The sequence below is a fragment of the Rana temporaria genome, chromosome 3 (genome assembly GCF_905171775.1).
Source record: "Rana temporaria chromosome 3, aRanTem1.1, whole genome shotgun sequence".
Classification (NCBI taxonomy): domain Eukaryota; kingdom Metazoa; phylum Chordata; class Amphibia; order Anura; family Ranidae; genus Rana; species Rana temporaria.
In genome coordinates, this window is record NC_053491.1 from 160179566 (window position 1) to 160195109 (window position 15544).

General features: G+C 40.6%; 1 protein-coding gene across 15 annotated transcripts in view; it reads left to right on the forward strand.

The window, feature by feature from the left end:
* Window positions 1–15544, forward strand: part of CADPS2 (calcium dependent secretion activator 2) — a 777539-nt gene that overhangs the window by 555776 nt on the left and 206219 nt on the right. For 9 of the 15 annotated variants that reach the window (XM_040343717.1, XM_040343721.1, XM_040343719.1 and 6 more), the window contains 2 exons: window positions 5891–6032; window positions 8432–8551. In XM_040343717.1, coding sequence (XP_040199651.1) covers window positions 5891–6032; window positions 8432–8551 — 262 coding nt within the window. The remainder of the gene's footprint in view (window positions 1–5890; window positions 6033–8431; window positions 8552–15544) is intronic. The other 6 variants (XM_040343726.1, XM_040343727.1, XM_040343729.1 and 3 more) reach the window with 1 other exon arrangement.

The following is a 15544-nucleotide window of genomic DNA, read 5'->3' on the forward strand; positions in this document are numbered from 1 at the left end:
ATGTTTTTTGATTATTTGCATTTTTTAGATTTACTTGCGCTGCACTATTTATTTATTTACTCACTTCGAGATATTTTTGGATTATATCTGCAGTGCTGGCTTGCAATTTAGTTTAGTTTTTAGTTTTATATTTTTCCAGCGCTGAATCACTATTATTATATTTCCCTAACTACACTTGGCAAATATGGATGGAGAGGGCAGTTGGTGATCCCACCCCCTCCCCATGTTTTACCTTTTGTTTTATGCTTCCCCTTTCCTTTCCTTCTCTGCCCCCCATTCCCTCTTCCTTTTTTCCCATGCCCCCCTTGTGGCTCAACCCTAGTGAGTGTGAATAGCCAAAATGAGAGGGACCTGAGATGGCTACTCATTTTATTCAGGTACTGTATTTTATGCAGTGGTCATTCTTAGCCATCTCAGGTATTTCTCTCAGTAGTACGGGTCAAATGCTTGTTAGTTTTGTATATGTTTGCCATATTTTTACTGTGGGGTCTTCTTGGTATGAGACCACACTCTTACCTTATGGAAAATGCTGTTAATTTCTTGCCTTATCTGGTTTAACATTTTCCATTTACATGACTGTGCAACGTATGTGGCATTTTTCTTTTGTGTTCTGCTTTCAAAAATATTTAATAAAATGTTTATGCAAAAAACAAAAAAAGATATTCCCTCTTGATACATAAATTCATATTCTTTCATACTTTTTTTATGGGATGGAGGCAATTTGAACCTCCTGGATAGGTACTACTCTATTTTCAATATGAAAAACCTGGAAGATGCTTTGTAGGGAACGACGTTCAACTTGACCACTTTTTCATCTGTGTGTGGATGAGTGAAGAGAAGTAATAACAAGAAGATTGGGGGAGTTGGAGAGGAAGAGGTCATTGACAGAGCCAAGCTTGTTAGAAACTGAGCGGCATTCAGAGGATGCGTATGAAAGGGAGCTGGCTCATGGAAGCTGGGGAATTAAAATAAGAGTGAAGGTTACGGCTGTTGCCAAAGAAGGCAAACTGCCAAGTTTGGGGGTGAGAGCTAGGTTGTGGAAGGCCAGGTTTGAGGTTAAAGTCCAAGAAGTAAGGCATGATAGGAGGGGGAGAGAGGTGAGGTGGGAGCAGTATAATACAAGGGCAAATGCGGCAGTGGTTTGGAAGTGGTGACATTATGTGGGCTAAGCTAGAGCAGGAGATACGTGCATTAATATTGCGAGGACAGAAGTGAGGTTGATATGTACAGATGTGGGGTACAGAGGAGGGGTAAAGTGATGCGAGTTTGAGGAGAGAGGGCATTATTGCAAAAAGAAAGGTTAGAGAGCATGTTGAAGGGTTAAGAGGGGAAAATTTAGTTCCACTTTAAGCATTATGTTTAAGTTTGCCCTCTCCTGTGTGAAATCTAACCAATTAATACCCAACCAAAATGCCTAGTTCCAAAAGATGTAGTAAGTTATGCGGTTTTCTTTCTGCCTAGTAGACTAGAGGTGTCTTAAGTTGTTTATGGTTGCACTAGGTCATACAGACTGCTTGATATATAGATATATAATATATGTGTATAAGAAGCCAAATGGCCATCTCTGGTGAAATCTGTGCATCTTAATATCTTGTACTCAAGATAAGAACATTCTTTTGTCATAATTCACCCCTTAATCTGTGAAACAGAATCTAGTAAGTTGCAAATGACCAGTCTGCTGAGAGACAAATCCCAAATGAAAAATACACACTGTTCTCTAATTAACAGCCTTTTCACACAGATAGCACATTAATGCGGGCAGCTAGAATGCCCAGCTTATCCTATAAATATAGCTGTCTTTCCCTAACAAGTCATAAATGTTCGGTTTTAACAGTAAATGATTGCTGTTCTTCAGTACTTTGTCCCTCATGAAGGGAGAAATAAAACCAAAAACTGAAATGAGGTCTCATGAGGATAAAAAGGCTAGTGTTAATAATTATCAGGGAGAGTGAAGTAGAGTCAAATTAGACATAATAGAGCGCAGAGTGACTGGCAAAGTCAACTCTCATTACCAAAAACTCATTAGGAAATGAAGAAGTGGAAATCCCACTGGGCTGTACTTATCTGTTGCTTTATAAGCGATTTATATAACTCTTTAATTGCATTCTTATTTACAGTATATTAAGTCATCTACAGATGTTACATTTTTTTAAAATTGCATGAATAGTATCCAGTTATAAGCCATGGTTAAAGCTGATGTTTATTCGGCTTATATTTTGCCTTCCCAGGTTTCCCTTTTCCCTTTCTGTTGTAATGACACCGATTTTTTTTTTTTTTTTTTTTTTTTTTTTTAGACCCAGTCACATAATCACTAGATTTTTGTGCTTCTCTGTCCAATGCAGACAGATCATGGTTGGTGGTTAGGACCAGCAGGATGCTGTCTATAGCTTTTTTTTTTAAAAACTGGAAGGTGCGGTAATGCCTACATGTAATGCTTAGCATCTGTGATTGAAATCCAATGAATGAAAGTGGTGGGACAGTAAGGCTAGAGTTGAAAGAACTAGATGATGCTAGATGTCCATCAGCCAGGAAATGGGGCAGACGTTCTATGACTTGTTTCTTTTAATGTACAATGTGAGAAGCAAGATGAAAGGAAAGGCTGGTGTTAAAAAAATAAAATGTTTCTGTCCCGTTGGGGCACAAGATATAGCACAGTGTTTTTGCCATGTCAGTTGTCCCCCTTCCATGTTGTAAAATACCTGGTTGATCTTGCCTGTTCCTGTCTTCCCATTTAAACTGATGACATTTATCATGACTGTTGATCTCCTGATAGCGTGGTCAGGTTACATACCTTCATCATCTGGTTATTGTCTCAGCATATCTGCTTCTCCCTCCTCCCCTCCCTCTCTCCTGTAGTCTGTGAGAGAGCTGATCTCCTCCTTGCCCCTCCCCTCCCTTCTCCTCTCATCTTCTCCTTCCTGCCCCTCCCTTCTCCTCTCATCTTCTCTTTCCTTCTCCTCTCCTCTCTTCTCTTCTCTCCTATCATGCCTGTGTAATTATATTTTTTACAGCTGAACCAGTGCTTGTAAAGAAACCTGTATTAATTTTATCCTCCCTGTTTTGGTTCCCTGTTCAGTTCAGTGTGTGTTTTCCTAAATGTATTATGCTAAATGCCTTCTTTGTCGAGCCCTGCTGTGCAGGCACATAACATCCCTTTGCTGGCTTGCATTTGTCAGAGAGAAATATCAGCCCCTCCCACTGTACTGACATCAGAAGGAAAGCAGAGGACGGTCACAAGACAGCACAGCAGGGCTCTGCAAAGAAGGTATTTAGCATTATAATTTTAGGAAAACGCACACACTGTACTCAACAGGAACCTAAAACGGAGAGAATCAAAGTAATTAATGCATGTGACTTTACACCTGGACATGAGAAACCATTTTCATGTACAATAACCTTGATCCAGATCCCTTAGTAGCTAGTAAGGAAAGAGTTTGTGAGCGACGAATTGGTGAATTAAAGTTTGATGAAGATGAAATTCATGTACAACTATTTATACATGAATTTCATCTTCATTTTCATCTATTTCATCTATATGAACGTATTCTATTTTAGTAAATCTGTGTCACCAGCATGAGAAATCACAGGAGTAATGTGCTTTGAAGGGACATATTCTGTTGCATGGTATTTTTTACCTGGAGTCATTTTACTGCTACTTTCTTATATTTGATAACTTTACTGCATTATTGTTACCATGGCTTTTAGAAACAACAAAGCTCAGTTGTCCTCTGATCACAGACAGCCAAGAAGAATGAAATATAGCTTTTATTTTTATTTTTACAGAGAAATAAAAAACAAGACTTCTGGTTATAAATCTTGGTTATAATGCAGACTGAGGTTATAAAGAACAAGCATTCCTGCAGGAATTATTGATTTTAACATGGCATTACAGCAAATTTAAAACAAAATATGTTTAGTACAGTTATGTATTTATTACAATTTAATGATGTATTTTAAATAGGGCTAAAGTTGTTTCTCTTTATTATGTTTTCAAAAATACCCGCACACCAGAAATCTGGGTGAGATTGTGCTATTGTCCTAATAGGGTTCAAACACTGTTGGCTGGAGTTGTTTAGCTATGCTAATGGGGAGGGGGTAAAGGAGAAGGTGGTATTGTTAGTATTGTGGTCCACATTTGTAGTACAGAGAACATACTAGAGGTGAGGTACAAATTAAAGAGCTGAAGTTCTGGATTTTTCTGTTTGGATATATAGTGTGAGACGCAGTCATCGCATATACAGTAATTCATTTATATATTCATCTGTTTGGCTTCAGTTCCCATTACATGTTCAGTAGCTGTGATATCAATAGATTTGTGTTGATTTATAAAGCACAATCCTCTCACAATTATTTCCTCTTCCAAACAGAGATAAAAGATGGGACAACACTCAGGGGGTCTGTGGGGTACAAATGACAATCGGATATATTGGGCACCAGTGATGTTTTGCATGTTATGGCTGCTCCTCTAATAGGTTATTATGTTGCTGCAGTGTCATGCTTTAAAAATAATAATTTTAAACCTACAATCATACTAACAAGTGCAGCTCTGGATTCTTCTTGTGTAAGGCTGGGTTCACACTACGATTTTCCCGTCCGTCATCCGCATACGGTTTATATGAAAAAATGTATGCGGCTGAAACGGACGTAAACGTATGGAACCGCACATATGTGCGTTTTCCATTGACTTTAATGTTAAAAAAAACGTATGCGTTTGCCATACGGTCTCAAGAACGGCCGCAAAACAGTGGTTGAACGCGGTTTTGCGTACTGTTAAACGTTTTGCCAGCAAATCGTACGCACCCGGATGCATCTGAGTGCATACGATTTGCAATGCATTGTCTATGTATGCGTTTTCCCGTACGGGCCCGTACGTTTTCAATACTGAAATCGTATGCAGCTGACGGACGGGAAAATCGTAGTGTGAACCCAGCCTTATAGGGGAGACTCTTGAGAAATTCCTTTCACTAATCTGAATTGCTCACTGCTGAACACTTAAGGTTCTTAGCCACTGTCCTGGCGACAAGAGATGGGTAAGCAGGATAAAGGGTAAACCTTATCTTCCATCTTCATCATGTAATGGTGACATTAGAAAACGACTCAAGGACCGATCACCATCCATGGTTGGGGGGGGGGGGAGTGTGTGTGTGTGTGTGTGTGTGTGTGGAGGGGGGGGGGTGTGACCAAAAGCGTGGGGGGGGGGGACCGAGCAACGAAAACTTAATAATCTTCAGAAGTCACCTTCTCAAGTAGAAAAAATATTTTATGACCATCACTACTCATGTGTTATAGAAATGTACTGTGTACAATTTGATTTACAGCATGTGTTATGACAAAAAGTAGCTGTGACTGCAAAATAAAGTAAAGGAACACTGTTGCTGAGCCCCTCCAACCCCACTCAGAATGCAGTAGAACTTTAGATTGGCCAATGTGGTATTCCCAGGAAATCTGCATCTACTTAAAGTGGCTGTAAACCTTAGTCATGGAATCTGAGCAAAGCACATATATCTGTAGTTTTTTTCTCTCTCTCTCTCTCTCTCTTCAAAGCTCTAAGTGTTGCTTCTCTCTGATGCTTTCTTCCTCTGTTATCAGCATGGTAAACTTCTGAGAAGTGTTCCCTAAAGGAGGGAGATGAGCACGGAGCTGGCCTATTCACAACAGAGCTCTGCGTGTTCTTTTGACCCTCTGCTTATGTGGGGGTGTAGGGTAGAGAAGACTGCAGATAAACAAGTAAAACCTACGTAGGTGGATTTGTTTAATCTCTGTGTATCATCTGAGGCTGTTCACTTCACTGGGTATATGTGAGAGTTTACAACCACTTTAACTCGTCATCAGTAATAAAAATCTGAGTTTCTGTTGCTTCAATTAACAGCATTTTATTTTTCTTCCAAAGCTTTGTTATGCAATGGCAAATTTCACAAACATGTTCAAGAATGTTTTGTGCCACTAGTGATTCGCTATATTGATCTCATGGAATCTTCAATTGCACAGTCTATTCACAAAGGGTTTGAACAAGAAACGTGGCAGCCAGTGAAGTAAGTTGTATGATCCTGTATGTAGTTGTATGTTGTCACAAAATATTAATGTTTTGAATTTATGTTTACACAAATTGTACCACAAGCACCCTTATGTTTATAGCCCACCTGTAGAATGTGCATGTCATTAGTTAGACTCATATAGAGAAAGTTGATTTTGTATTATCTATTGTAGAGATTATTTGATTGGTCTTTGGGGTCCTCTCAACCAACCCTCGACTCTGAAGTTGTGGTGTTAGATTTACCCATAAGTATTCACTGGGGAAAATTAGGCCACCTCACATGTGTGATTTGAACACAGTTTACATATGCGGGTGCGACTTCCGTATACGTTTTCTTTGCTGCGCAAGCTCGAGGGGATGGGGCTGTTTAAAACATTTTTTTTTGTTATTTTATTTATTTTTATATTTTTACATTCGGTTTTAAAAGAAAATGTATCACTTTTATTGCTGTTAGAAGGAATGTAAACATCCCTTGTGACAGTAATATGTGGTGACAGGTATTCTTTATGGAGGGATCAGGGGTCTAAAAGACCTCTAATCCCACCTTTCACTTCAAAGTGTTCAGATTGCCAAAAACGGCGATTCTGAATACTGTATATTTTTTTAAATCCGGCGGCATTGGGAGCCGAGTAAACTGGAAGTGACATTGTGACGTTTCTTCCATGTTTACAGAGAGAAGACTGGAACAAAGCTGTTTCCAGCTTCGTGGCAGTAAGAGCGGTGGAAGGGGGGGGATATCCTCTCCCGCTCCTCCAGGATAGCAACCGAGCGGCTTTTAGCCGCATCGGTTGTTATCCCTGGAAAGCCGACCTCTGGCTCTAAAAAATGGTACTGGGATAATGCCTGTAGCTGCGGGCATCATCCCGGTATAACCCCCTAAAGCCGAGGATGCATATATGTGTATGATCGGCGAGAAGGGGTTAAAACAGCGTTTTATTGCTGTTTGTATCCCAATTAGAAAGATCTCCTCCCCATTACACCTGTCATTGACACTTTGAATAAATAAATATATATATATATATATATATAGAAGCAAACAAATGGGTTCTAACCCATCCGAACACACTCGATTCAGAACTCTAAAGGTTGTTTTATCTGAAGTTGTCCTTTAGCATTTGTTTAATAAAATTATTATTTAACTTGTATTTCAGGTGTCACAATTAAAATAGATTTGATCAGTTTTAAAGCTAAAGTTTATCAATTTTTTTCCTCTACAATTTTTTTGACCTAACTAATCTGTGATGAAGTGTATCCAATATTATGTAGGCTGATGGATCCTGTAGAAATAATTTTTGCAGGTTTCCCATCTCTCTTCCTTCACAACCACAGAATGGTGGTGGTGATGTGGGGGGCAGCTTACTTTTTGCTTGGGCTTTTTTACATTGGATGAGTTGGGGCTGGGTTCCCATCAGCACATCTCTAATGCAGTTCAGAGAGAAGCAGTGGCGTCACTAGGGCTGGTGTCATCCGGTGCAGTATACATGGTGTCACCCACCAACTATAGTTGTCCCTTAGTACGGACCCCCTCCATCAGTGCAGACCCCCCCTCATGATAAGCCACCCCCATCCTTATGAGCAGACCCCTGGGGATAAACCACCCCCTCCATCAGTGCAGACCCCTCTCAGGATAACCCCCTCCATCAGTGCAGGCCCCCTCATGATAACTCCCCCAATAAGTGCAGACCAGACTCAGTATAACCCCCCAAATAAGTGCAGACGCCCCTTCTCGATAAAATACCCCCCATCAGTGCAGACCCCTCCTCAGGATGACCCGCCAATAAGTGTAGACCCCCCTCAGGATAAACCCCCCTCCCCAATAAGTGCAGAGCCCCCAGGATAAACCACCCCTCCAATAAGTGCAGACCCCCCTCAGGTTAACCCCCCAATAAGTGACGACCCCCTCATGCACCTGGGCGGCAGGCAGAGAAGGTTTCCATGTGCAGCCGCCTGGAAGAGTTGCTTGCTCAGACTGTCACTCTCCAGGCGGTGTATAGGGACAGGAGGGAGCTGCAGTGAGAGTGAGGAGTCTCACTCAGGCAGGGAGAGTGTGGCACTGGTACACTGTGGCTGCCTCCAGGAACCTCCGCCGCACTCTGGATGGTGTCACCCCTCTGAGGATGTCACCTGGGTGCGGGCCGCCCCCCGCCCCCTCCTGGCAACACCACTGGAGTGAAGACCTCAGCACCAACAAGAACAGGTACCCTGCCAAGAAGATTTCTATAGGATCCAGCCACCTGTCTGCTGTGGGACATACTTCATTTAGGTCACCAAAGCAGTAGAGAGAAAAACATTTGAACTAATCTTCAGCTTTAAATAGAGGTAAATATGCATCAAGCGGAAACTTTTGTTAGCAAAAAGTTTTTTATTTTTGTATTCCTGGGTTTTTTTTTATTACAGAAGCATCACCAACAGTCTTCCTAGTGTACCTCTTCCAAAAGTTCCAAGCTTGACTCTTAACCTTCCACAGATACCTAGTTTTACACCACCATCCTGGATGACTTCTTTATATGAATCCACGTGTGTACATATGAGTGTTCTTCTAGTGCATGGTTATAATGCATGACTTGACTTGTGATGGTTATTGTTGTGAGTGATGTGATGCTTTTTGCATGCTTGTATAATTGTGCCACAAGTTTGTTGCTGATGTCCTCTGAAGAGATTGGGTCTCAGGAGACCTCAGGCCCTATAAACAATGGACCAGTTTGAAGTCAGCGGAAGGGCAGTACAAAACTGTCCCACGTTTAGTGCAGTTATACTTATTGGGGTGATATGGGTGTCCCACGACCCCCTACCAAGTCGTAGACCTGCCTATCCTTACTCTGCTGAGATCCTCATTGTGTCTTCACAGCTTCGTCTCAAAATCATTACCTTTGGAGCCGCTCTTCCCATGTACATGCACCTGAATCTCCAATAAATAGAATGCAGATTGTGAAAAATATGGGGGGAGAAACAATGTAATTTTTTTCAGATGCTTTTTTGTTTAGGACACATTCACACTCTAAATTAAAATCAGACATTGTTTATCCACACTGCTACATTATATAATACATGAAATATATATTTTCTGAACAGTCTTCATTGAAAATGTTGGCACTGCTTTTCATCACTAGGTAATTTTACTGTTATGCTGCAGTCACATTTACCTTCTGAGTTTTGTTTATACGCCCCTTTATGCTTCATACACCCCAGATCATTTTTTTCTTGTTATGGGCCTCATTTACTCATTCGCTGAGGTCCATATACCATGAATGAGCTGCTTTTTCAGCTTCTCTGGACACCAGATATGCATACAGAGAATGCATTCAAGTCTGTTAAAACACAGCAGCTAAATGGACACTCATTGCTCATCCTAATGTGGCAGGGGTGCTGGTGAATGGCCCTAAGAGCAGACATTGTGTGTTCAGGGCTTCTCACCCCCATGCCTGTCTCATAAGGACAAGCATCTCTGTCCCTGCAGCCACTGCCTCCTAAGAGGCTTGAATAGGCTACCTGCACACAGCACCTGAAGTAGGGATGCTGAAAAAATGGCCCATTTATGGTATACGAGCCTCAGTGCATGTGTGGATGAGACATAAATGTACCTGTGTTCATAATGCTTTCAGAGTATGCAATGGATGCCTGGATGCAAATAATTATATTTTTATAAATGCAAGTAACCTGAATATACCTAAACACAGGTAAATGCACAGTGTGAATTATACCATGCATTCACTCCGTGTGAAAGAGGCTTTATAGCCCTGCTAGCACGTTCAAGCCTGTAGTTAATGAGCAAGAATTTTCAAAATATTTTGTGGAGTTTATGTAAGGGAATGATTTATTTGCCATGGCCTTCAGGTGGCCCTGGTTTTATCTAGTGAAATTATATACTATAGATCAGGGGACTTGGTAACCGGTCGCGGGCCACAATAAGCGGAGCGGGTGGATGGTAGCCCACTCGGCTCTATAGAGTCCACTCTACTCTCACTTTTTTTGAGGATCGGATTGGAGGTAGGCGTTTGTAAAGTCCATTTACATCTTCCACTCCTTAGAGGTGAATGGAGGGCCCGATTGGGTCAGACTGACCATGTGAAAGGGGTCTAAGGCTGCTTTTACACTGATGCACTGTTGTTTACCAGCACCGCGAGTGCAGTACAGTTCACCAGTGGCTTACCTGCAGGTTAGCTGCACTTTGCCATAGAATTCTATTATATCAGAAAAGCACACCAAACTCGCAGGTAGTAGAAGTCTATGACTCAGTGCAGGTAACCCGCAGGTGCACTACCCTGCACCTGTGGATCAGTTTGAAAGCAGCCCAGTAACCACTGAAGAACAGATATGGCTATATATACACTGTGATTTGTATAACATATTAATATACCTTTAATAACAGTATTCTATTTCATTTTATTCCATCACAGAGCAGGAGGTCGTGGGCCACATCAGAGGGTTCCGCAGGCCACTGGTTGGGCACCCCTGCTATAGATCCTTATAGCTATTACTCTTTGGGTCCATTCACACAGGCATATACGTATTTTGTGCATGAACGCAGGTTCTTCCGGGCAGGGCTTGGAGAACATCTTGCGGAAAATATGCATCTAAAGGTGCAGCTATGTGTATGAGCTCATTGATTACTACAGTGCTGCATTTAGATGTGTACAAAACTATGCACAGTGCACATCTAAATGCAGATTTTTTTCCTGGCCATGTAAATAAGCTCTACCTGTGATACGCATTGTCTTCAGCGTACCAAGAAAAATCAGGCAGCAATAATAGCGTATGTTTAGATTGTCTGCACATGAATTGCCACGAAAAACATGGTTAATTTCAATTGAAACATAGCCCAGATCAGGGGTCCCCGAAAAACTACAGCTTGTTGGCTGCAGTGAGCCTGTATGCACGGCTTTTTTTATTGCAAGTCTAGGGAGTCACTGAGTAGAGTTGCAGCTGGTGCAAAGTGTTACAACACCCGATGGTAACTGTATGGTTTCAGCGACAATGTCCCAAAGAGTTTTGCAGAATATCAAGGTGCTTTTGGTGTATGCCAAGGGGGATTCCTTTGTTATCCTACTAACAGCAGTATGAGGGAAGGAGGGAGAAGTGGGGTAGGGGAAAATGTTACTGCCAACACCTGTGCTCAGAGGAGTGGTCTGTTATTACTGACACCAGCGAGGGGGTGTGGGGGTTAGTGGAGGGATATTGGGGGGAGGGGGATAGTCTTTAAATGCTGTCAGTGTGTAGGGTGGAACGTTATTTAATCACTTGTAGCAGTGCCTGATTAGGTATAAGGTAAATAACCTTTGATTACTGACACAGTGCCTGGTGGATGAAGTAATTGTTCTTTATTACTTCCACTGACCACTAACGCAGGGGCATTTTTTATTCCTACTCATCCCTGATGGGAGAACTTTCTTTTTTTAACTCGTTGACACTGGCATATTTTACTTTCCCAGCCACCAATACATGGTGAATTTTTTGCTCCGGCTGTTCAAGAGTAAAAACTGTGCTTTAATGGTGATAAGAATTATCTTTTGCTTCCAACATTAATATTCATAGACATCTTGTGGTGCCCTATATTAGGACATTTAAAAGAATGAAGTTATGTATCCAAAATGTTTCATAATCAACGTTGGAGAATATAAGACCTGATGAGATTATAGTGATTTTGTGGGCTCCAATGTAGTATTTTTACAAGGATTATTTTAATTTTGCTAAAGAATCATTGCTGGCAGTCAGTTAAAGTATTAAACCCTACGGACAGAAAAATATTTGTTATAATTCTTACTCAAGCGTTTGCAATTTACAGATTTCAGTGTTGCTGACTGCTGCTCTTAGTGCTGCTTTCCCAGTCTGCATGGGAAGAGTGCAGTCTTGAATCTCTGTTATCTTGAAGAAGAGGACTAGGGGAGTTCCATGTCATTCTAAGCTATGTGGCTGTGTTTCTGTTGATGCACACAATGTATTGTGCCATAACTGTAGTTCCTGCATGCAATGGTGTGTCCATTGGATGCTGCAAATCGGCCACCATGAAATGGGAAACCTGGGGCAGGGGTCTTGGTACCAGCTTAAATTGGAACATTAGCAAGGATTACAGGATATAGAAGCTGCATTTTCAGAAGGTGATTAGGCAGAAAGGCACTGATTTTTTTTTTTCCATCTGTTTTTCAATCATTCGCCCACTCCTAGCGATATTCATATCAGTACTGAGCTACTAAATATCTCTTAACATAAAGTAATATTAGGCCTTATTTTTTAAGCACTTTCCAGAGCACTTTTACAATATTGCCGGAAAGTGACAGTTTTATAGTATACGTTATTTAAAAAAAAGGTGAAAACAGAGCCAGGGGTTACCTTACCATCTCTTCAAGGCAAAACCTATGTAAGGCAATCCATAGATTATGCAATTTCCACACTGTGTTCACGTAGGAAACCCTCCCACTGCGTTCTTGTATTCTGACAGTGGGAGGTTTCCCCACCATCAGAATACAATGACCACTGCTGGCAGCAATCTCATGGAAAAAAAATGGACAGGCTGACTGTACTGATGTCGCTCTATAGATCAACTTCAGTACAAGCAGCCTGCCCATACATGGATCATGGCCAATGTGACCAATTCCTGCTGAAACCGCTGATTTTGATCCTTTTATAGCTGGAATTAGGCTTTTTAATGTAAATGGGTGCACTCCAAGGGCTTTGCAACATACTATAGATAATATAAAAAAGTGTAGTTTATTCTGATTGATGTTTTCAGTTATGCAGAGCTTTACAGCAAACACTGAATTATTCACATCAGTCGATGGAGAAGTGAACAATCTAAAATACTTAACATAATCACACATGGTCATACAGTGCAGGGCTAGTTAATCTTCACATATGTATAATGTATCTGTTGACTAAAATGCAAAATTATTATTCAAAATATTAGCTATATTTCATTTTTAACATTAACATCTTTATTGTTATTTTTAATTATGCTCATTAACTGTAAAGGCAGTGCTAATCTGTTTCTTTGTAGTATTTGGTCCTGTGGGCATAACCTAAAGCACACTTGTTGTTTTACTAGAATGTATTGAGCCTTTACATGTCTACATAGAAGCCTTTGATTGTAATATTATCCTCTACTAGAAGGCTACTACAAGGGATTGGTTATCAACTTGCACACATGGTAGTTTGCAACCTGGGGATAGTTGGCATGCTGCCGTTAATTGCAGATACCCATGAGACAAATGTTGTAGTTGTTGAAATAATACAAACACAAATTGCTGGTGGTTTAGTTGAAAATAATAGGGTAAAATGCTAATGCATGTTTGAAGAGAGACTAATACCTAAATAAAAAAAATAAAAAAATTGGAAGGAAAGTAGGAGTAAACTAGTGAAATAAATAGATTATATAAAAAAAGCGTGTAAAATGAAAACATTAAAATAAAAACTGATAATTTATTTAATGAGTAAAGTTAGGAGGTAAGCGTTCTTAACAAACATCATATTGTATATACGTGCCAGCATCTCCACAAATGGTGGACTTACCTCATTTTGCATTTTTTGTACAACTGCGCAAAATGTGTTTAATTTCTATGGCCTTTCTGTTGATATATGAAAATAGTTATGATATATGAAAAAGGTAATTATATGACAAAAAAACAAACAAATTTACACTAAACATAAAGGGCTATAGAGTGATAACATGTAAATTGACCATGAAATGGTTCATTATGGTATTTTGTTGTTTTTACTGCTCCTGTTATAATAGTACATTTGGGGCATTAGATCTTAAGGTTTGGGAGATATTAGGCAGTTCATAGGTGTAATGTTCAGTGTTTTCTCTGATTGGTCTACTGGGAATTTTTTCTCGAGGGATAACTTGGCTAGACCTTAATATTTGTTGGTATTGAAAATAAGAGCAAACATTATTAAAGGTACAGACAACATTCACAGACAAAAGACTTTCATTAATGATCAACTGTTACTTTATTAACCTGCACTCATGCACAGCTGTCATTTTATTGTGCAACAATTTTGCAGTTATTTTTTCTGCATATTAGACAATTTTCACAGTAAGATTTTTTTATATTGAGTAACAAAATATGTCCAAGTGAACTTCAACTACCACATATTACTAGGTTTGGACTCATTTCTTCAACTGGAATATGCATATTTAATAACAAGGGAAAAAAAGATAATACTTAGTTGACAGTCTTAAAGTATAACTAAAGGCAAAACTTTTTTTTTTGTTTTAGAGAGAGTGCGAAAAACACATTTCAGGTTTTTATTGCTATCTATGCTTCACCTTCACAATTTCTCATTTTAACTGTTTTCAAAAATTTCTCATTTTAACCACTTAACCCCCGGACCATATTGCTGGTCAAAGACCAGAGCACTTTTTGCAATTCGGCACTGCGTCGCTTTAACTGACAATTGCGCGGTCGTGCGACGTGGCTCCCAAACAAAATTGGCGCCCTTTTTTTCCCACAAATAGAGCTTTGTTTTGGTGGTATTTGATCACCTCTGCGGTTTGGTTTTTGCACTATAAACAAAAATGGAGTGACAATTTTGAAAAAAAATGAATACTTTTTACTTTTTGCTATAATAAATCTCCCCCAAAAATATATATTAAAAAAATGTTTTCTAGGCCGATACGTATTCTCCTACATATTTTTTGTAAAAAAAAATCGCAATAAACGTTTGGTTTGCGCAAAAGTTATAGCGTTTACAAAATAGAGGGTAGTTTTATGGCATTTTTATTAATATTTTTTTTTTTACTAGTAATGGCGGTGATCAGCGTTTTTTCTTTTTCTTCAGTACTGCGACATTATGGCGGACACTTTTGACACATTTTTGGGACCATTGGCATTTTTATAGCGATCAGTGTTATAAAATTGCATTGAATTACTATAAAAATGCCACTGGCAGGGAAGGGGTTAACACTAGGGGGTGGGCAAGGGGTTAAGTATGTTCCCTGGGTGTGTTCTAACTGTAGGGGGGGTGACCTCACTAGGGGAAATGACTGATCGCTGTTCATACATTGTATGAACAGACGGTCAGGCATTTCTCCCCTGACAGGACCGGGAGCTGTGTGTTTACACACACAGCTCCTGGTCCTCGCTCTGTAACGAGCAATCGCGGGTCCCCTGCGGCGATCGCACCCGCCGGGCATGCGCACAGGAGTCAGGGATGAGCGGGGGGTGTTCTTTTAACTCCCCCCCTTTCACCCTCCCTCCCCTATGGTCTTTTTTACCCCCCCTCTACCGTACCGCACGGCAGGAGATTGTTTCATGTTCCCGGCCGGACTGAAAGGAAGTGAGCACTCAGTGTGCACTTCCTGTCAGTCCAGTCGGGAACAGGAAACTGAATCTCCTGTACCGCGCGGTACCTGGACGGACTGACAGGAGGAAGGAAGAGGAGCTCGGCCACGCTACAGGGAAGGGGAAGAAGTGACGAGAGAGGCCGCAGTGCTGCGGTCACCTGAGGCTCTCTTTAGAGTGCTCAGGCGGCTGCAGCATTTAAAGGAAGCGTGGCAAGGGCCCTGCTTGGAGC